General features: G+C 48.1%; 1 protein-coding gene across 9 annotated transcripts in view; it reads right to left on the bottom strand.

Annotated features, from left to right (window-relative positions):
* The window catches only part of Tln2 (talin 2), a 416,961-nt gene that overhangs the window by 28,683 nt on the left and 365,341 nt on the right, over positions 1–22,937 (bottom strand). For all 9 annotated transcript variants that reach the window (NM_001081242.2, XM_011242813.3, XM_011242812.3 and 6 more), the window contains 7 exons: positions 21,010–21,156; positions 17,047–17,213; positions 16,124–16,307; positions 12,695–12,820; positions 12,421–12,537; positions 10,092–10,277; positions 4,776–4,883 (listed from right to left, as the gene is read on the bottom strand). In NM_001081242.2, the coding sequence (NP_001074711.2) occupies positions 4,776–4,883; positions 10,092–10,277; positions 12,421–12,537; positions 12,695–12,820; positions 16,124–16,307; positions 17,047–17,213; positions 21,010–21,156 (1,035 nt within the window). The remainder of the gene's footprint in view (positions 1–4,775; positions 4,884–10,091; positions 10,278–12,420; positions 12,538–12,694; positions 12,821–16,123; positions 16,308–17,046; positions 17,214–21,009; positions 21,157–22,937) is intronic.

The raw sequence follows: 22,937 nt of genomic DNA on the forward strand, positions 1-22,937 counted from the left end.
CATAAATGCAATAATTATATTTCTACACACTGGCAATGGAAAGCAAGAGTATGAATAATAAAAATATTCTAAACTCATACTAAGTAAGCACACCAAAAATCCAATTATGTATAGTAAATAGATGAATTTTATTGTATGTAAATTATATCTTAATAGGACTGTTTAGTGTGTGTGTGTGTGTGTGTGTGTGTAATGGTATTAGGATTGGAACCCTTCATAAGCCAGAGAGTGATCATGGTATTCAGAGTGAGAGGTTAACTGGAAGTAAAATATAATCCCAAAGTGATGTAAGACTTGGGAGAGCAGAGGCATCCAGTCATCCTCGCCCTTTACCGCCAGCTCACCCTCAAGGCTCACTGTCTAAGATGTGAAAGATGCGTTTCTACTTTTATTTTATTCAAGTCTCATTGAACTTTGCAGTGCTGGCGTTTTCTTTCATGTAATACACAATTTCATCTCCCTCGTTCCGTCCGCAGGCCGTAAGAATGAAAAGACAGCCACACCCTGGAGGAACCGTGGAGCATGTATCTGACAGACATTATGCTTCAAGGAAACATAGAGAACTCTAAAATCTGAGAAAGAAAAATCCACCAAAAGGAAGAAGATCTCAACACACTGTAGTAAAGAAGATGTATAGAAGGCAAAGGGGCAGAAAAAAGATACTTAGGTTTGGACTGAATAAGTGAGGGGGGAAAAAGCCAAAGAGGACAGGGAAGGGGAGGGGTGGGGAGGGAAGGAGAAGAGAATGGGGAGAGGAGGGGAGGGGGAGAAGGAAGAGGGAGAGAGGAAGGGAGGGGAAGGGGATGGATCCAGGGGAGGGATAAACTAAACAAAGGATTGACTATGGTTAAAACTCATTATACAGAATTCTCAAAGAACTATGAATTTTTATGAAGAAGAGACTTAGTGGCTCACAGTGGCTGTGATGGTATGCACAGGACCTGTGAAAGATCAAGCTAGCCAAACTCTAATCATGGCAGGGAGGGGGGTCATACAGGATCCCAGGCCATGCTGAGGAGCTATGGCAACTGGTGGCTGCTGTCAGGAAGTCAGTTTTCAGGGATGATGCCCATGCTCCAGTAGATGGCCCTATACCCATGCACACGCTGGTAGCGCTTCATTCATTAAAAAAAAAAAAAAAGCACATAAAGTTGGAGGCAAATGCTAGAAGGGGAAGCAAGGGAGGAACTGGATGGGAGGAACTGGGGGCCTTGACCAAGAGACACTGTATGCAGGTATGAAATTCTCAAACACTAAAAAAAGATAATGTAAATTAAAATCACAAAGAGAAGCCATGGTGACACATGCCTGTAATCCCAGCACTTGGGAGGCTGATGCAGGAGGATAGCAAGTGCCAGCCTGGGCTATGTAACAAGACTCAAATAACATAAATCTTTATGCCAATATACATAGAATTGAAAACACTTCAATCCTATTTACAAAATATGGGTCTGCTGCCCTGTCATGTTTAAGAATCTTTTTAATAAAAAAAAAAGTACATTAGTTCTTAAGAGAATTTTGTACAATGAGTTTTGGGCAAAGTGTAGAAAATTGAAACAAATCTGTAATAAAGAAGAGCAGGTCATGAGCTGCCTGGAAAATCTGCAGCTGAGAAGTATATTCATTATTTCAATTACAACAGCGCTTTCAGAGACCCAGAAATACGCGCTGCTTTTTTCTATTACTTGAGCCTCATTAATGAGCATGAGGGCGGGTGTTACAGGTGTGGGAACTTGAAGCACTTGAATCATCAAACTGCCATGACTGAAGATGTCTGTGGCCGGGAGAAGAGCCCTTGAGGTAGTCACAGAGTGCCACTTCTGGAACAGATGGCCCTTTAAGGTAGAGAGCAGCCCTGAGGTAAAGTGTCTTAGCTCTAGACAGCCAGGAGGTGAGCTGTTCTATTTTTAATTCTGTGATTAAGTCAACATGACTTCTGATATCAGGACACAGACCCAGATTAAAGTTCTGCCAGGGATGTGAACGGCAACCCTGTCCCAGATCTCCAGCATAAGAACAACTGGGGGCTGGGAAGCTGGTGTCTACATCGCGCCTTGTGGAGCAAATCTTCCAGGATGAAGCAGATCACAGCAAGTGCAGGAGGCCAATGCCTTCCCATGAGCACCGAGGAGCTTCCTAGGGCAGCCATGGTGGCTCTGCCTAAACGGCACCCTGTGTATGCTGAAAGTTAAATAGATTTTTATAAAAAGGCAGAAGTGGGGTTCTCTAGGCAGGTGTTTTCAATTTGGTATCTCCTTTTGAACAGTTTGAGAGATGTTCTAGGTGCTGTGTTTCTTTGTGTGTGTGTGTGCATGTGAACATATACCTTTTAGGTACACACAAAAACAATTCTTATGTATTTACATGGATGTGTGTTTGGCTTCTGTGAATATATATGGTGTGCATGTGGGTGCCTACCAGAGGCCAGGAGAGGCCATCAGATCCCCAGAGTCACAGGCAGCTGTGGGCCCAACCACAGGTTCTGGGGATCAAACTCCTGTCCTCTGCAAGAGCAGCATGTGCTCTTAGTCACTGAGCCACCTCTAGCCTATATACAAAAATTCTTCTTGCAAAGATGGGATGAATTCTGCTCATTTTATAACACTAGCTTTATGCCATTGAGCTGGTTTTGCTGTTAATGGCTTCACTCTGGCCCCAGCCAGCTCTCTAAAGAGTCTCAGAGAAACAGCACGTTTCCTATGTGTACCAAAAGTATGGATGGTAAGGACAACAGCTGTACAGAGTGATAGGAAGAATCATGGTACACTGTCAAGAAGAGTCACCAAAAATCTAGGTCGGTCTGCAACATGGAAAACTGAGTCTCAACTCTACGGGAGATTCAAGAAGAATCTTGTGTTTGTGCCATGCGAGCAGCCATAGGCATTCTTCGTAGGGTCCTAGACAGCAAGCACTGGCCCTCTCTCCTCATCCTAGCCTTCAGCCATGATGAAGCTTACGCCTCGACACATGACACCATCCCCTATGATGCTGATCTTCCCCTCCTGATGATTCTTACGGTTGGAGCTGGACACAGCGCCTAGTCAGCCATTAAGTAGGCTGCCTGGACATGTAGCCTGTGGATGCTTCCTGGACCTTCTCTAATGTTCTCAGAGACTCTGGACCCCTTATCCGCCTCAGGCAAAGGCGTCTATAGACCAAATTGACCTCAAATTCATGGAGATCCACCTGCCTCTGCCTCCTGATTGCTGGGATTAAAGGAATGTGCCACCACTGCCAGACTATTTTTTTCCAAACAAAACCAGTACCAACAAACAATACTTTATAGCAATGACTGCAGTTCTCTGGATGAACATGAGTCCTTAAAAACCTGAAATTGTTAACACAAGAAGACAATTTAAGAAGAAAGCAGTGACTGCTAGAACCAGAACAGAGCCAGGGCTAACAGGAGCGAGGACCTGCTTCTAGTCTGTTGCTGAACTATGGGATGACCTTAACAAGGGAAAGATTTTTGTGGGTTTCTGGTCATATTTGGTGTGGCAGTAGAAAGAAAAACAAAGAAACCCAATGCTTGGCAGTTGTCTTCTAGAGACAACAATTGTGTACCTGAGATGGCCTGGGACTCCTTTTTATTTTTAGGTTTGGGAAGGGTAGAGCAGAGATGAGAGGTGACAAATTTTACACACACACACACACACACACACACACACACACACGGTGGGGGGGGGAGACATACATACATACATACATACATACATACATACATACATACATACGGTGTTTTCCCTGGCTCTTGAACAAACTCTCCTGGGCTCTGCTCCAGCCCATACAAGGTTCGAAAGATGGCTAGAAAACAGGGTCTACACAAACCTAAGGTTTATGTACCAACCATAACTATGACATCTGCTGCCCAGAATTTTCTGTCTTTGCCTTCTAATCCTAGCTCCACAGTGGAGCACAGCAGGCTGGGCTCTCTTGAAGTGTCCTATGCCACTCACTCAAGGACGGCGGGAAGCCACCAGAGGCTAGCAGGCCACTAGCAATGATTCTCTTTAGGCAGTCATGGAGGCTGGGGTTCTGGGTATTTTTAGAATACACTTGGGTCTCTGTAACAAGAACTCTCAATATGGTGTGTGTGTCTGTGTGTAGGAGTGCACACACATGCATATGCATGTGTGTGCATGTATGAATGTATATGTGTTTTATGTGGGTGTGCATATATGTGTTTGTAAGGCAAACACCAGGCATCTTCCTCAGCTGCTTCTCACCTTGTTTGTTGAGACAGGGTCTCTCACTCACCCTGGAACTTGCTGGTTTGGCTAGTCTCTGGGATCCCTCTGTCTTTACTACACCACTACCCTCAGTACTGAGATTATAGGTGTGTGTTGCTTCATTCAGTTTTCTCACATGGGTGCTGGGGACCAAATTTCAGGTCCCTTGTGTTTGCATGGTAAGCAAACTGAGCTATCTCCCCAGCTTGAGAGACCTTTCAATACCTTTTATGGTTGGCTTTGACCTTCAATTTACCCCACCCCCTGCCACCTCCTCCTCCTCCTCCTCCCCCAGGCGTGTTCTTTCTGCCTCTTTGGTGCCAGAGTGAAATCAGATCCTTTGAACTCTGAGTCTTCCTGAAGGCTGCACTTTCTGCTCAGTGTGCAGGATCAGACCAGTATGCTCAACATAGTCCTAGCCTCATGAGAGATGCTGGCAGAGTGCTCTAAGAGGGGTGTCCCTGGGAAAGGAGATCGTCTCCTATATCAACTAGGAAGGGACAAAGACACACAGCTCCACCCCACCCTGCCCATACCCCTCCTTACCACCAAGACGTGTTCTAGTAGGTCCAGGTAGCCCAAGGTGCATTCTGTGCCATACCGCAAGGCTCTGGTTCGCACCTCTTCACTGACATCAGGGTAGAAGGATGCTTGCTGGAGACAGATTGAGTGGGAAGAAAGAGGAGGAGGAGGGGAGGGGGAGGAGGAGGAGGAAGAAAATGTTGACATATTAAATCAAGAAGAGTCACTTGAAAGTTCCCAGCTCAGCAGTGCTGGGTACTCTGGTCTCAAAGGTAGAAGACTACCTCTGTGACCTCTGTGACTGCCTTCACTCCCACTCTCTGGGTGGGAGAGGAGTCTGTCCTCATGTCTCTGTAGCAGGTCCTTTGACAGTCTGCAGGCTGCACCCTGGGGACAAGGACAGAAACATCTGGAATCTGGTACCTTCTGCCCCCTTTCGCCTTCCTTCTCCGTGCACTCAAACATCCAGGAAGAGTCACAGTTAAGGCTTCCCACAGGGGGGTACAGGGCGGTTCTGCCTGGCTTCCTGTTTAGAGCATCTCTATGTCCCCAGGCTAATGAAGCCCACGTTCCCATTCAACCTCCAGAGTGGCAGTCACAGGGCGGTCTCTGTGACCAGAATCCTTAAGCTCCTTCAGCTAGCAGCATTACCACTACCCCCAGGCCCTGTAATAACCCACCACACATCATACCCATGCAGAGAGATGCAAGCCAGAGCTCTGGGCAACAGTGGCTCAGGCTTTTTCCCTGTACCATGATCTGCCACCTCTAGTCATCCAAGACAAATTGTTTGAGATGGGGTTCTGACTCTCGGCGACAACACACACTGAGTTGATAAAAACAGGGAAAAGTGTAACTGTGGGACGCCATCTTTTATTTGCTACAAAAGGACAACGTATCTCTTTAGAGATTCTTCTACAGTTTTCACTCTGGAAAGAACTCGGGAAGCTTACAGGGATGCCTAATGCAACGCTCTCAATAAATTGTCAGTCATGGCAAAGGCTTAAAGCCTGGAGGAGCCAGTCTCAGTGTGGTAGGCCTGTAATCTCAGCCACTTGGGGAAGCTGAGTACCCCACGTTTATGGCCTGCCTGGGCAAACTGAGTGAGTTTCTGTTTCAAATTATTTGCCCTGGCTCCCCAGTTCCACCCCAGAAGTCACGCTCACGTATGTCAACTTGGCTCTTTGGTGTAACTTCAAAAGCTTTCTGCTTTAAAAAAAAAAAAAAAAAGTCCCATTTTGGAGACAGAACACTGGTTGCTCTTACAGAGGACTGGGGTTCAATTCCTCAGCTCACAAGTGTCTAACTCCCAGGGGATTCGGCACCCTCTCCTGGCCTCAACAGGCACACAAAATCCCAAGCCATATAATAAAAGAAGATGTTAGGGGGAGCTGACCAGCCTGGTTTTACAGTCCAGCCCCTCTCCTAGGGATGGATGGGCAGTATGGGTTGCAACACCTGTGTACCCTCCCTTGCCTCGGTGGACATGGCCAGCAGCTGTAATTGAGGAGTCAGGTTAGACTATCCTGAGAACTAACAAATCTCAGAGGCAGACGTTAGGGGGTGGAGGATATCGGTGAGGGAGGGTTGTCCAGAGTTAGGCTCTTAAAATTCCTGTTTCCTTATCTCCATGTCTCTGAGCCTCCAAATGTGAGTCACAGAGTCAGGTACCACGGTGGGTAAAATGGGCCAGGGTGCTATCCAGTGGCCTCACTAGAGCAGGTTACCAAGAAGGGTTGGGGGGAAGGGCACTCTTGCTAACTGGGGTGGCTCTGTCACTTGGCAGAGGACAATCTGGCAATAATGGAAAGGCTATACGGTTTGACTTCCTAATTCCACTTCTGGGATTCTTCCTAAGCAAACAATCTGAAGCACAGATAAATCAAACAAGCACAAGGATATTCCTTATAGTAAAGCAGTAGGGGAGCTGGCAAATGCCGGCCATGCATGCAGGAGGCTCAGGGGTTTGACAGCTAGCACCCTATAAACCAGGCATGGTGGTATTTCCTGTAAGCCTAGAGCTCAGTCAGGGTGGAGAGGCAGGAAGATCATAAGTTTAAGGTCATCTTTATCTGCATAGTGACCAGTCTGGGATATAGGAGGCCCTATCTCAAAAACAAAACAAAGCGGTAAAGCTCACTACGATAAACACTGTAGACAACCTATCTGTCAGATAATAGAGGAAGGGAAGTACTGGCTAACAGAGTATCCGTGATCATGAACAATTAGGCAGAATGACCAGAGCAACACAGGAATAGCAGCTACCTTACATTAACTATAACAAGAAGCACAGAATTAAGTCTAAGATCTAAGAAAAATGCAGGGACACAAAAGCAGAACATACAGAAACACACACATAGGTGAAGTCCCCTGGGGATTGGTGAGTCCTGCCATTCTCTCTTTTTTTTTTTTTATTTATTATTATAGTAAGTACACTGTAGCTATCTTCAGACACACCAGAAGAGGGAGTCAGATCTTGTTACAGATGGTTGTGAGCCACCATGTGGTTGCTGGGATTTGAACTCTGGACCTTCGGAAGAGCAGTCGGGTGCTCTTACCCACTGAGCCATCTCACCAGCCCCCCCTGCCATTCTCTTAAGATCAGGCAGTATGAGCTACGCTTCACCTCTACATTTGCCTTGGCTCCCCACTCAGCCCCAGAAGTCATGTTCCAAGAGGGCAACTAGGATCTTTGGTGTGACTTCAAAAATCCTTTGTGTTGGGGCTGGAGAGATGGCTCAGCCATTATGTGCACTGGCTGCTCTTCTAGAGGACGGGGGTTCAATTCCTAGTACTCACACGGCAACTCATAATTGTGTAACACCCTGGGGACTCAACACCCTCTTGCTGATCTCAATGGGTACCAGGCACAATGTGGTGCACAGAAATATATTCAAGTAAACACATTCATACATATAAAAAAATTGTGTGTGCATGAAGGTCAAAAGACAACCTTGGGTGTCATTCTTCAAATGCTATCCACTGTCTACTTGCCTCTGTCTCCTCAGTGGTGGAATTAAAGGTGTGAGCCACCATGCCAGGCCCAATTTGGACAAGGAGCCCCAAGGACTCACCTGTCTCTGCCTTTTCAGTGCTGGGAATACAAACAGCTGCTTGGCTTTAAAAGCTTAAAATTACTTTAAGGCTCTAGGTATTTGAAACATTTATAAAACCACCTTAACTCAGAAATCACTTCTCCTTACAGCCCAGAGTCACATATACATCACTGTATCATGTTTCATAATAACCCACGTTGGCTATCTTTGTTGGTGGAGCCCCTTTCGTTACTATCCACAATGGGGTTGAATATCCACTGAAACACCTCAACTGTGTAAGAAAACCTTGTAGCCTCACTGATGTTGCTGGTTTGGGGATCCCTGCCATTTCCAGCATGCCCTGATGTTCTGTGCATGCGCACATGGGTGGCCTCCTGAGACACTAAAGCAACTTGCCATTGGCTGGCACCTCTACTCAATCTCACAAACACTGAAGCATTTATATGTCCTTAGCAAAATGGGCTTTATAATCACCACAGGAATCAAGAGTGAGGGGCATCTCTTTAACAACTGATAACACTAATATGATTAGATTTAGAAATCTCGTCAGTTTACACTTGCTGCCGAGGCTGTAGATAATGCTTATGTGGGTTCTGGAGATGAAACTCGGGCTTTTACGTTTACAAGGCAAGCACGCTACTTCCTGAGCTTGCTCCCCAGCTGAGAGACATTTTTCTCGACCCACTCTAAATGAGCCTGGTTTTCTGTATTTGCCTTATTGCATGAAGCCCCATTTCTGGAAGGGGGAGAGCTGCTCCCAAAGGCACTATCAAGTGCCACCGTGATCTTATTGTTACTATGGGTGTTTTGTCTGTGTGTACACCACATGTATATAGTTTTGTACGTCTGTGCACCACATGTTTGTAGTATCTGTGGAGGTCAGATAGGATCTTGCTATGTAGCCTAATCTGACTTCTAACTCACGACAATCCTCCTGCCTCTTCTTCCATGCTCTAGGATCATAGGTGAGGTGTGAGTTACCAGGCCAGCACTGACAACAGTCATTTGCTAAGTAAATGCCATCCTTGTAAGTGTCTCGGGCATCGGCAGTGACACTTGCTGTCAAGTAGGGCTCAATGTGTGAAACAAGTGTATCAGAACTCTATTATAACTCTGCAAAGCCAAGATCCAGGAAGAGCCAAAGTGGCCATACATTTCTACCCAACTTCCTGCCTGTAAACAGGGGAACCCCTCTATAAGAGACTCCAAAACCTGAGCTACGTTCCATTTCTGCTTTAACCATGTTTCTGATGATAGGAGGACTGTTACAGTTTGAATACGTAGTGCCACCAACAGGCTTCAACCCTTGTTCCCCAACTGCTGGTGGGCTGTTTGGGTGAGGTTTTGGATCCCTTGGGACACAGGGCTAGGAGGTAGATTTATGTCACTATGGTATAGTCCTTGAATCTACTTCCATTCTGATCCTTCAAGAGATAACAAGGCATGTTATGGCCCCCTTTGTCATGGACAGCTGTCCAGCCAGGGTCAGCTGATACCCCTAAAACTGGGAACCCAAACAAACATCTCTTTTCTTTAGTTGCTTGGGTGCGTGGGGAGAAAGGGGGATTACAGCAATGAGAAAAAGTAATTAATGCACGGACACAAGTGTCTATCAAATCTGTCACCAACCACAGCAACCTTGACCACCATGCCTGGGAGGCCACAGGCAAGCTGGCCATAGAGTCAGAAAGCTGGTTGAGCTCTGGTTCTGTAAGCTCTGGTTTTAGTTCTGACCTTGGCCCTGAGTCTTCCTGGGCCCCTGTTACATCACCTGACAGACTGGAGTCACCACTCTTGATCTCATTTAGAACTGAACTAGAGAACCCACATCACAGCTTTTCCAAACCTGCCTGTGCCGGCACTGAAATACCTGTGAGATAGGTAATGATGATCGCCAAGATTTAGAGTCGCCTAGGAGGCTCTCTGGGCACATCTGAGGTGGGAAGACTCGCTCTGAATGAGCGTGGCATCATTCTGTGGGCTGGGGTGCTGGACTGAACCAGAGTTCATCTGTCTCCTCTTGACCGTGGGCACGTTGTGATCAGCTGCCTCATGGGCCTGGTGCCACAACTGTACCTTTGAACCATGCCTGAGTCAAAGCAACCCCCACTCCTTGTTTTGAGGGAGACCTTTCCCCAGGCTGCTGTAAACTGGGCTTTCTGCATGCTTGTCTACAGTAAAGTATAAGGTGTGAGGGTGCTCTCTGCTCATAGTCCACTTGAACGAGTCATTTTCAACAGAGAGCTATCTATCCATCTATCCACAGCAATGCTTGGGTCTTTACCTTGCAAGCTATCAACATATCTGAGACAGCCTTCCTGCTCAGATTGGCGGTTGCAATTACATCCTCTTGTCTACATGAGTTCCCAGCTGCCACGGCTTTCGCTGTTGCCATGGTGATACCTTTCGTCATTCTTATTGATTCCTCGGGTGATGATGTCTTTTCAGGTATGTCTTTTGACTGGAACACCTTGAAGTCAGAGACAGAAAAGGCGAAAGTCAAAAAAGAAAGGACAAAAATATTTTACTCTTTCCCAACCAGGCTGTCTTTAGTGTCTGGGAACCAGCTAGCAAGCAGGAGACTGTCTGTCACATGGCAGAAAATTAGCCATCTAATTTGAAGGCAGTAAAGTGGGTCCTGTATTCAAGATGCTAATACGGACAAGCCTCTTACACCGACATTTGACTTTCATGGAAACAATATGTTGAGGAGGGGGTTGGTTTGTTTTGTTAAGATAGGGTTTCTCTATGTAGCCCTGCCTGTCTTAGAACTCACTCTGTAGAGTGTAGGCAGGCCTCGAACTCAGAGATCTGCCTGCCTCTGCCTCCTGAGTGCTGGGATTTAAGGTGTGCATCACCACTGCCTGGCTAGGAAGAGGTTTCTAAAGTGCTAGCTTATCTATTTGCATATACCACCACCTAATATTTATATGCTACCTTCTTCAGTCACCTTCTATAGATTTGAGAGTGCGGAAGCATTTGGTCCTTAGCTTGTCTTAAAAATATAGCCACAGGGTGCTGCAGAGGTATGTGGGTCAGTGACTCTGATTTAAACAGGCCAGCCCTGCGCCTGTATACTTGCATGTGTATCTAGCCCTACGTGGGAGGGGACAGCCTGTTTTCAGACCTAAATAATCAGTTATTGGCATGGGAGACTCTCCTGAGTAAGAAGGGGGACCCAGGCAGCATTCTTGCCATGTGACAACCAGTCAAACATCACTGCTCCTCAAAGAGGGCAGTGGCAATTAAGTACCTCAGGACTGTAAGTCCCTTGTGCAGACCTGAGGACACAGTGGGATGATGTGACACAGAGTCCTCCACACCATGGTGCTCTCCATGCCCAGGCTTGGTGGAAACACTCTGCGTGAATCCACAAACTTTTATTTACTTATTTTATTTTCCATCTTTCACATGTGTATGGGGGCAGTAGGCATGTTTGTGTGTAGCTTGTTTTTTGCCTGTGTGTGTGCACACATGTGCACATGTATGTGTTTGCCTGAGGCTGCTGTCAGGAATCATCTGCTCTTCCACTTTATTCCCTGAGGCAGGTCTCTCAATTAAGCCCAGAGCTCAATGATGTGGCTAGTTTTGCTGGTTTGCTTGCTCTGGGGATGCCCTGTATCTACCTTTCAAGGCTGGAATTGCAGGTGAGCTGCTGTGCTGGTATTTATGTGGGTTTCTGGGGACCTGAACTCCTGTCCTCATGCTTGTATTTGAGTGTTCTAACTGCTGAGCTATCTCCCCATCCTTCCAACTTCACAATGTGGATGATTTCTAAGCCACTACTATATACTCACAATGACCAAGTATCTATAATTTCCCAGGATAGTCTAAATTCCAAACCTTCCCTTCTAGGGCCACCATGGCGGATCTACAGCTGTCTGAACCTGTATCTGGACCCCAGATAGGACACACTCATCCCATGGCAACCATGCAGTATGCCTTAAGGAATCATCTGCTTTTGAGTTGCTTATGTATTCTTTAGTCTCTTCTCTAAAACTGTGAACTAGCTGTATCCCCTAAGGTGGTTCTATTCAAGGCAGGGTGAAAGAAGCCAAGACCTACTCTGGTACCAGCGGAGTTACTCATTTCTAGTGCTGCCTTTCATGTCGCCTTCACAAATGACCGTGCAGAGGCAGATGCCCCAAGTACTTGCATATCCCCTAAAAAGCATATCAGTACTAGGGATGTAGGGCTCATCATGGCTAGGGATACAGAGAATACAGAGTGTTTGCCTAGCATACATGGAGCCCTGGATTCAGTCCTCAGCACCTTCACAAAACCAGGCATGGTGATGTATACCTGTTATCCCAGCATGTAAGAGATAAAGGCAGGAGGGTCAGAAGTTCAAGGTTATCTTCAGGTACATAAAAGTTTGAGGTCATCCTGGACTACGTGAAATCTTGACTCACAAACAAACAGTCCCAATAGATCCTAGCCACACCCTGTGACATACAGGTAACCAACTACAAATGCCACTGGAAGGCAGATGCATAAGTCTCCAGTCCAGGAGTTCTAGGTAAAAGCTCTTTAAGTTACAGAGAGAAGCCTGTGTGGCAGTCACATATTGGGCAGGGCCAGCTAGCTAAGGACGGCAGCTGCTGGGTACTCACTGTGAGCTCCTGTTTTATGTACTCGATGGTGGCCTCAAGTGCCCTTGTGCCCCGGGTGGCCTCGTCTTCCACTGCCTTCACAGTCTTAAGAAGGGAGGTGACATTGGTCACCATCACCTGCATGGGAGAGATAAGCAGAGAGTACGCCGTCTGAGGTTCAGTTTCTGACCCTTCCATTTCCAGACCAAATAGCATAAAAGATATCTTCTTCCTTCCCAGGGGGAAGCAGCTCAGATGTCCCTAATCCTCAGCCCCAGCTGGAGACCCACTCTACCTTGGCGGCTCCTTTGAGCTGGTACATGGAGGGGTCGTCAGCCGGCTTGCTGGCAGCTCCCTTGGTAGCACCAATGAGATCGGAAAGGGCCTTGGCCACGTCTTTGATGGCATTTATCAGTACCACCTGAAAGAGCAGGAGTCTGGTGAGTGGAAATGACCTTCACTGATGACTGCTACCAGGGTGCAAGGATGTGGGAAGGAGGAGTCTCTGCATCAGCAGCTTCCTATCCTTCACCATGACAACACCACCCAGGAAGCCACCCTTGGAGATTGTGCAGCTCAGGGAGGCTGATCTTGCTGCTGTTGCTGCTGCTGCTAATAATGATGATAAATCTAATAGAGAGGCTGCTGAGATTCAAGCTAAGGCTGAGGTTGGGAACTAAATGTATACCCTGACACTCAAGTGGAGACTAATGCTGATGCTGAGGCTGAGATCTGAATACACAGCCTCCTTGAGGCCAATTCTGCCAACAAGCTGCCTTTGTGTGGATGAAGGATGCTAGAGCAGATAAGAAAGGCACCATCACTCACCCCAAAGCACAGAATGTCAGTGTCTGGCTGGGCAGTAAGGCCTCCACGGCACTCTGCCTGCCTCTCTAGCTTTTGGTCCGCCATGGGTTCAGACACATGGGTCTTTCTTCCTACTGGGAAGTCTCACCTCATCTCTGCTTAAGGTCTTCACTTCTGCTCTACTTTACCTGGAACCTGGCTCTTTCCATTCTCTGGGTTCAGCTTGAATGTATGTCCCCAAAGATCTATCTTAACTACTCTAGCAAAGGGCCTAACTCCTGAATACCACATAACTGTCTGATGGCATCTACAGCAGTATTAGTCCATGGTGCCATTTAATTTATTCACGTATCCACAATCTATGTCCTCCCGTGACTTGATGAGGCTAGGACAGGGCCCATTTTGTTTCATCCTCAGAGCATGGTCTGGCACATAGCCGGCACTCAGTGAATCTTGAGGAACAGATAAAGACACAGGTGGCTGGCCCATCCCGGATAGGACACTATCTCTATTGCTGGGGTTGGACTCTGACGTTCCAGTCAAAGGGAGCACTGATATGCACCGGGTCATTGCACTAGAGCCAGGAGTGGTGGGTTTGGAATGGAATCTGGTCAGCATAATGCTAAGTACCCCAATCTTCGCCTCCATACTCTCGGGTTGGCTCATCTACACGCAGAATTAGCAGTGCCAGCCTCTCCCAGCTCATCCCATGGCTGGGAGGACCAACCGGGATAATGAACACAAAAGCCTTTGGAGACTCCAGAGCTCTAGACAGCAGTGACAGAGAAAACCTGTGGCTTTGCAGCCCTCTGCCATCCTCTACACCCTCTGTCTTCACCTCACACACAGGGCACAGGGACCCCCAGGCAACCTCCTGCACCCACAGGCTGAGCCTTGTGAAGGACTGCCTCTCTCCTGAGCCTGTAACAGTGAAGAGGTACAGCAGGAGAGAGGGGCACTGCATGCCAGGGCTGCTGTTCACATCAGAACCCAGAAAATCCTGCCCTGTACCTGTTGCTTGACAGGTAATTGACATGCAGAGGGGACATTGTTTTCTGAGCAGATTAAAAAAAACTCTTGTTTATTAAACATTTTAATTTATTATTATTATTATTATTGTTATTATTATTATTATTAGTGTGTGTGTGTGCCACCATGCAGGTGTGGCAGTCACCCAAACCATAACCCTAACCCACCATGCAGGTGTGGCAGTGACTCTAACTCTAACCCTACCCTACCCTACCATGCAGGTGTGGCAGTGACTCTAACCATAACCCTACCCTACCATGCAGGTGTGGCAGTGACTCTAACCATAACCCTACCCTACCATGCAGGTGTGGCAGTCACCCTAACTATAACCCTACCCTGCCATGCAGGTGTGGCAGTGACTCTAACCATAACAGCCTTGTGGAGCTGGTTTCTTCTCTCCCTCTCTGTGGGTTCTGGGAGTAGAACCCACAGAAGAACCCATAAAGCGGGCATTTTACCAGTTGAGGTATCTCACTGGCTGCATTTTTTTTTTTTTAATAAGTGAGTTCTCACTGTAAGTCACAGTTACAGGTATGTGGAAGCAAAGAGCAAGCTAAGTGTTTCACCCCAACAGATTCAAGTAATACAAGAGTCGGAGTGCGGGGCGAGGCTGCACAGAAGGGGAAGGCAGAAGGAAACGCCAGGGCTCCCTGAAGATTCGAGATGATTCTAAAAACTCACTTTGGGAGTCTTTACTTTTTTGTGCCTAATACAACTTTTAAAATAAAATGTTCTCAAAAGAAAAAAAGAAAACCAACCCATGGCAATTCAACACATTTCTCTGTGTGGAAAGATCCACGCTCGCTCTTTCTCCTCACAATCAGCGGAGAAGAGCTCAGAGTTTGCCTTTCAAGGTCAGCGACAGGGATTCCAGCCTTTCCTTCCTTCCTGCCCAGCAGGGTGGGACAGCCACCTCAGGTTCCCGCAGAAGCACTGTGCAAACTGCACTTCTGAATTCCAGTGCTGTCAGAGGAAACCAAGCAGGGATATAAAACCCAAGAAAGGTTCCTCACGTGACTCCATTGTCTTAGAGGACAGTGGTAAGGGAAGGGGGAGGGTAGTTGGGAACAAGGCCGGTAGTTAATTAGTTAATTAATTAGTAGTTAATTAGTACAGCCATTGTGTCCTCCTGGGTCCTCCTGGATCCGGAAGGGCAAGCGTTATCTAGCATGGCCAAGCCCAGTAGACTAGATTGCAGAGCAGTGCAGGCGTTGGCAACGAGGGCGTTTACTGTTCTGTTACTGAGAACAAAAGCACAGGGGAGGGTCAGATGCTCTACTGTGAGCTCCTTGAGCCTGAGCTTAAGACCCCTGGAGCATCAACTTGCTGCATATCTGGCATGCACCAGGTGCCGCTATATACAGTGTGCTGGGTTCAGACACGGAAAAAAACTGCAGTGACTGTCATCTGGAGGGCACTAAGGCTCAGGTGGGTCATTTCAGCAAAACTGCCACCTCCCAAACAGAAGTCACTGAACAGAGTCTGGCCACCCTTCCAGTTCCTCTCCTTAAGAGCTCTCCTTCCCCCTCCTTTATCCCCTTAACATTTCGCTCTCTTGCTTCACGAAACTGCACACTGTTCCTGCCTGGACATGGGACACCTGTCACTCCTTCCTTTTCTTTATCCCACCAACATCTTCTGCAGCCAATTGTTCACCAGGCCTGGCTGACTAGGTTCCTTGCAAATCCAGGGTTTGTCCCCTGAACTGTCGCCACAGTCCATGTCAATTTCAACACACACACACACACACACACACACACACACACACACACACACACACACACACACACACACAGAGTTTACTTCCAAGGATATTTGCTTTTACCCTGGTTCTGAAGCCTGAAGCAGTGTCTATAGGAAAAGGCAATCCCTCAGGCCCCATTCATACCTGGGTCTCAGGGTCATTGGAGCCCAGGCTGGCGGCCCCCAGCTTGACCACCTCTGCCAGCTGGGTGATGGTGGCTGCTGAGGACTGAGCGGCCTGGGCCAGCTTGTCTGGAGTGGATGCAGCCCCAGACACGAGGAGCTTTGTGTCTTCCACCAAGGCCTTGGCTGTCTTCAGAATGTTCTCCCTTAGAGAGCAGGGAGGCCAGAGAGACAGGAGAAACAACACAACTTAGTCACTTGCAGTTGGGGAGGAAGGAAATTCCTTCAGGGGGGCTTTGGGAAGAGAGGCCCGAGTGATCCACTCCCCTCTCGAGGGGGGGGGCAGTGTTCCATGCAAGTGAGGTTGGAAGCTCACACAGTAGGTAGAGCCAGGGGACTGGGAACAGAGCTCCAGAGAAGAGCTCAACCGTGAAGGCAGGAGCTTAGCATCTTCCTACGGCCTGAAATCTCTTATAGCCTATACATCCTGTCTGGCAATCAGAGCTGGTGGGGACAGGCTCCAGAACAGACGGCAGTACAAAGAGAATCTCCACTCTATCACAGGCCCGTGGGTTGGAGAGACATGAAAGGGCCTGGACATGTGATGAAGGTTTAGGGGTCACCATAAGTAAATGTATAGAGTGGCCAGCACCAGTATATTTAATGAAGGCTCCAGGGAGGTACCAGGCTTTGGGAAGTGACTGCTAACTATGCCTGTCCCCGCCTCTCCTGGTCCTGCTGGGTCTGTGGGCAGTCAGAGGGGCAACTCCCTGGTACAAAGCTAGCCTTTGATGGAGAAGGAGCTTACTCTGATCCCGTGGTTCACGTTCCTCACAGAGAATCTTGTTGATCTCAAAGTAGATCCCCACATTTCTGAGTCCTGGGCAGGGTGACCAAATGTGACCACCTGGTTTTGGATATGCAGGGTAGAGTCTCCCCTGGTACCTGTGATCGGCAAAGGTCTCGCCGTTCTCTGCATTCAGTGTGCCAGCTGTTGCAAACATAATGGTGGTGTCCAGATCGGCAATGATCCCAGAAACTGCAGTTGCGGCCGTGATGCATGCCTGGGTCCCCTTGTTTCCAGCCTGGAGAGCAGACAGCACCAAGGACACCTGTAGGGTAGAAAAGGTGACATAAGGGGGAGCCAGGGAATGGACAAAATAAGACAGAAAAGTGTACCACCATTGAAAATACACGATTCTCTCTCGTAAGAGCTGATGCAGCTCAGGGGTTAACAGCATAAGGTTAGAACAAAGGACTTGGGTCTGAATCCCTTTGGCATTCTCAGGCTATCTGGCTATAGGCAGCTACTTCACTGCACCGAGCCTCAGTTTCCTTGAATGTCAGTCAGTTAATTAAAACAAAACATGTGTGAAGTATGGTGTTTGAAGGCTATGACTAGTCCCTGGCCAGCAGTGTTCACCAAGTCACTGTGATGTTTCTGACCCCGTGCTGAGGGACCAAGTTTAGGCTCCTGAGATATGGGTGGCAGTTCCCACCCTTTTAGTAGGTCTGGAAGGTACAACTTCTGCTAAGACTCATCATTCCCCTGGCCATGCAGGACAGGTCACTTTCTAGAGTGGATCCCACTGGCGCCTTGGCATGTCATCCATCACCCAGCTCTAAGAAGCAATGCGATCCTGAGGCTCCAGCAAGTTGGCTAAGAGCTTCAGCCCAGCACATTCCATATCAGAGGCCCTGGGTGCCAGCTTCTACTGTCAGCCCTTCCTTCCTGTTCCCAGAGACAATTTCTTAAGCCAGAGCCCCCACACTCTCTTCACAATCAAACCACGTGTCCACTGGCCCACCATTTGCCATGTCTGTCAGCGACTTCGGTCCCCACACATCTATCTGCCTTCCTACTCCAGGTCAGAGTTTTGCTTTGCTCTCCTCCTCCAGCACTGATGTACCCTTCCTATGAGATACAGCTCAGGTCCCCTCTAGGATGGCTCTCTACTCTCTTTGCAGAGAGGCATCTCTCTCCAAGGGTTTTAAGCACACTATTCCCGTCCTCAAGACAGCCCATTGTCCTATAGATTAAAAACAGTGAGTCACATAGCAACTGCCTGAATACACCCAGTATTTTCGATCATGGCTGACCCACATAAATTCTTTGTAAACATGTGTTCTCTCTCTCTCTCCCTTTCTCTCTCTCTCGCTCGCCCGCTCGTGTGTGTGTGTGTGTGTGTGTGTGTGTGGGGGGGGGGGGGGGCAGAGGTCAACCCTGGGTTTATTCTTCAGTTGCACACACACACAGGTGTGGTAGTGTAGGATATACAGGATGGGATAGGCTCTCTCTGAAAGCTTACAGATGTTGCTAGACCACAGAGATCCGCTTGTCCCTGCTCCCTCAGTGCTGTGATGATGAGGTAAATATCCTTTCTGAAGCACGATGAAGCAGCAGAGGAGCCATGGTATGACTAAGAGGCACAGCCTGGGATGCTCTTTCTTGTTCCCCTCAGGTCTCAGGAGACTTGTGGGTATAGTTTGGCAGGATGAACACAGGGACCATTTTCTCCAAGAGAAGCCCACAAAGAACTGTGTCTTCCCCTGAGATGGCTGATTTTAACTGCCAACTTGCTACGACCTAGAGTTACCTGGGAAGAGAGTCTCAGTGTGGGAATGTCGAAATCAGGTTGGCTTGAGGACCTACTGTGTGAGTGACTTTTTTCTTAATTTTACTTGTATGCAAAGGGGCCAGAAGAGGATGCTGTACCCGCCTGGGACTGGAGTTACAGATAGTTTTGAGCCATCATGTGGGAGCTGGGACTCAAACCCAGGTCCTCTGCAAGAGTAACGGATGTCTTCACCACAGAGCCAACTCTCCAGCTCTGGATTTTTTCCTTAACTGGGTTAACTGAGGTGAGCCCACGGTGGGTGGTGCCTGTCCCTGGTTTTGCACCCTGGATAGTGTAAGAGTAGAGAAAGCAAGCTGAGTATCAAGCAAGCAGGTATTCGCTCCTCATCTTCACTCTGGATGTGATACAACCAGTTGCTTTAAGTTCCTGTGGCTGTGTTAGCCCCACAAATGGATGGTAACTCGAATTCTGAGCCTCCTCTCCCCTGAGTTGCTTTTTGTCAGGGTACTTTATCACAACAAGAAATTAAACTAGGACAGCCTCTCATCTGTCTGACCCTTTCTTAGACGCCACTAGGTCTCACCAGGAAAAGAAGAGTTAAGGCTGGCACAGAGCTGGTCTGGGAATGGAGCCAACAGCTTCAGGAAAGAACTCTAAGGATGGGTGACAAGGGCCTGGAAGTTATGAGGTGTGTGTGTGTGTGTGTGTGTGTGTGAGAGAGAGAGAGAGAGGGGGGGGGAGGGAGGAACACTTCCTCCACCCACTGTGGAAGGTGTACAAACAACAGGTATTTACTGACTGGGCATCTATTAGTCACTGGGTCTGACACAAAGGTAGACAAGGGGCTCATGGGTGGAGGATACTCTATTTACAACCCAAGATATATAGTTATGACAAGATACACAGGTACTGTGACCTGCAGCAAGACACAGCCAAAAGGCTGGTTGCTAGAAACTGGCTACCTCTGTCCTCCTCCATGTGTCCCAAGTCAGGCTGCTCCACTGAGAGAAGCAATGAGAGCAAGGCTGACTCAAAATGATGCTGAATGCAGCTTGGGGCTCTTGGGTACTGGGTAAGCCTCTGAAGGGAGGAGAGGTGCCTTCCTCCAGCTGAGAGATTTAATTCTTACTGTAGAATCCAGAAGCTGCCCAGTCCTGTGGGCTGGGGGAGGTAGCCAGATGGCCGCTCAGCCTTGTCCAGGGCTGGCTGACAGAGCAGCCTCTGTACACAGCTTCTCATTGAGGGCTTCCTCTGCCCAGCCCTCCAGCTTTGGGGCCAAGATCCTGAACAATATGGAGCTCTATGCACACAGACGTGAAGAGGAACTGCAGAGCGAGGATGCTCCAGTCCGTGCTACTCGCAGCCGCAGCCCCAGCCGCAACAGCTGCCGCGGAAGGACTCCGATACAGAAGCAAAGCCAGGGGCTTATAGAGAGGGGCAGAAGGAAAGACCGACAGAAGTGTGGGTTCAATGGGGGTCTTTGTTAGCTAGGGGAACCAACATCCTGGGAGGAAGGAACTTTGAGGAAAGCATACAGTGGGCAGTGGCTAGTATCTGTTAAATGTTTAATTACACACCTGGCAGAGTGCCAGACACTTTCACACACCTTGATCCCGAGAGTCACAGATTATAAATTCGTGTGCTCATTTTATGGATGAGGAAATCAAGACTTGGGAAGGTGACATAATTGATAAGCTCTTCCAGTCTTGCTGGCCACACCCCTGACAATCTTCTTCAACAGCAGCAGCCCTGAGGCTCAGAAGCTCAAGGTGGGCTTCTCTTCCACTAGGATACAACAGGTTACCGTCTAAAGGCACGGAGCCCACCCTGCTTCATGCTATAATAATGAAGAGGCTACACACCAAGAAGATTTCAGCCTTTTGTTTGTTTGTTTTTGCCTTTGGAGTCAGGGTCTCACTATATAGCCCAGCCTGGCTTCAGCCTTCCCTATGCTGGGTAGGGATTTCAGTCTGCATTGTTCTATCTCGCTCTTTTAGTGTTTTGGTCCCAGCTCACAGCAGCACTTAGAAACTCTTTAGGAGAGGAGACTGACTGTTACAGGGTGGGCTGTGGCATCTGCCTTCCCCTGGTTGGCTCCTGATGTTGTAGGGCCACCTGCAAGGGGGCCCCCTGTTTTTTCCCAGGCTGCCTGCTTTTTCCTGGACTTCTCAAGTCCTGTGGATCACAATAGACTCTGGAATACCATCCTCGCTGAGAAGGGCCAAGGTGGTGAGGGAGACAGCTGTTTTAGCTGAAGAAATTTTGGTTTTGTCCCCACCAGAGCTGGCACAATGGTTATATCCATCTTGCCCAGAGGGAACCCCCTTACCTTCTCAGTGACAGAGCGGGCACACTCGATCAGCTCCCTCTTGGTGTAGCTGTCTGTGGGGCACACCTGGAGGGCTCCTGCCTTTTGCACCAGGAAGATACAGCCATGGCCAAGGTCCTGCACACGTGTGCGAATCTGGAATCCAATCTACAGAGGCAAAGCCAGGAGAGGGAAGGTCTAGGAGGGACCCTGCCATTGAAGCCTGCCCTAGGTGGAAAATTTCTCTTGTGCCCTTTGGGAGCTCAGCTAGGAAAATTCCACTTCTATTTGTAACCCCTGTCCAGTGAAGTACGGAATTTAGTTGATTTACCTTCCTGTAAAATGACTGTAAAAATGCCCACAGCCTCATTAAGTGAGCCTGTGGCTTAGTGGGATAGCATAATACCTTTCTGATATGTTTATCTTTTCTGAGGGTCTAGCTCATCTGGATCCCAAGCTACCTTATAGGAATAGATAGATTGTCCTCAGATTGAACTCTGTGGGACAGTTGTGTTATTCATTCTACAGGCATTTACTGATCCCACAGTGTGCCCAGCTCTCTTTGATACATCCCTCTTCATGAGTGCAGAGTACACCATTAGAATTGAGCATATTTTAGAGCGATCGGATTTTATAAAATTGGTATATTTACCAAACACAACACCCCACTCCTGAGCTGCACTGTACGGTGACAGCAGTCACATCGAGCCCAGGCTTCCTGTCTGCTGAGCCAGGTTTGACTTCCCCATTTCTAAAGGCTCAGCAGATATGTACTGTTTTATTTATTTACTTGATTAAAAAAATGAAGGCAGGATCTCAGAGTTCAGGTTGGCCTCAACCTGACTGGAACTGAGAGTGAATTTGAACTTCTGACCCACCTGCCTCCACCTCTCAAGTGCGGGGACTACAGACATGTGCTAAACCACATTCCGTTTTTGTGGGGCTAGGGATGGGACCCAGGGTCTTACAACACGCTGGATGAGCATCTACCAGCAGAGCTACAGCCTCAGCCCAGACTATAGCCCCAGCCCAGGCCTGCATTCTCTGGCGGTTGCTGTACTGAGAGATTAGAAGAGGCAATTTGTCTAAGAGAAGCAGAGTAAACTTCACTATAGCTAGGCTGTCTTCTTTAAGCTGTACTAAATTACCCCCCCCCCTTCCCAAAGCATGCATTCCTCTGGTTCTGTTCTGTGCCAGGTTTTACTGTGAGTTTGATAAATACAGCCACAAATGAACTGCCTTCCAGGCCAGGTGAGTAAGCAGCTAGAAGAAAAGCAAAAACTTGAAGCATGAGCCTGCGTTACCATCAAGAATCAACAACAGCTAGAAGCCAGGGCTGCTTCTTCTAGCATCTATCAGGAAGAGTTACCAAAAGGTCTCAGACACTGTAGATAATCCTGGGGAGATTCTGGCCCAGGAGATGCTGTCTCCTGCTTCTATCTCATTAGTCAAGCTTAGGGAAGAGAGAGCTGAGAGTGGGAAGGACTACGCATGCTCACCCTCCTCCTATAGAAATGCAGACTGTTTCTAGGAGGGAAAGGGACATTTAGCAGAGAGCTCATAAGATGCAGAAAGGTGAGCTTCTGACTCCGGATGCCTTCTAGTGTGTGCACTGGGTCCTGCAGAGGTTCTCCATCGCTCAGGCTGCCCTACTGACTCTGTGTGATGTACAACAGGAGGGGTAGCCTTCAGCAACACGCTATCTCTGTACACATGTCTGGACTGCTGCAGCAAGGACATGCCACTGAGGTGGTGGTGGGGAGGTGTTTGCCACGCAGCAGTGATGCCATTCAAATAGTTATCATTCAAGACAGAGCCATGCTGTGTGGCCCAGGCTGGCCAAGAACTCTTGATTCCCCCTGCTTCAGCCTTCTAAGTACTGAGACTGTCACACAAATCTATTTTACAAGATATGTTAATGGCTTATATACTACATCAAGGGGAAGCCA

The sequence above is a fragment of the Mus musculus genome, chromosome 9 (genome assembly GCF_000001635.26).
Source record: "Mus musculus strain C57BL/6J chromosome 9, GRCm38.p6 C57BL/6J".
Taxonomy (NCBI): domain Eukaryota; kingdom Metazoa; phylum Chordata; class Mammalia; order Rodentia; family Muridae; genus Mus; species Mus musculus.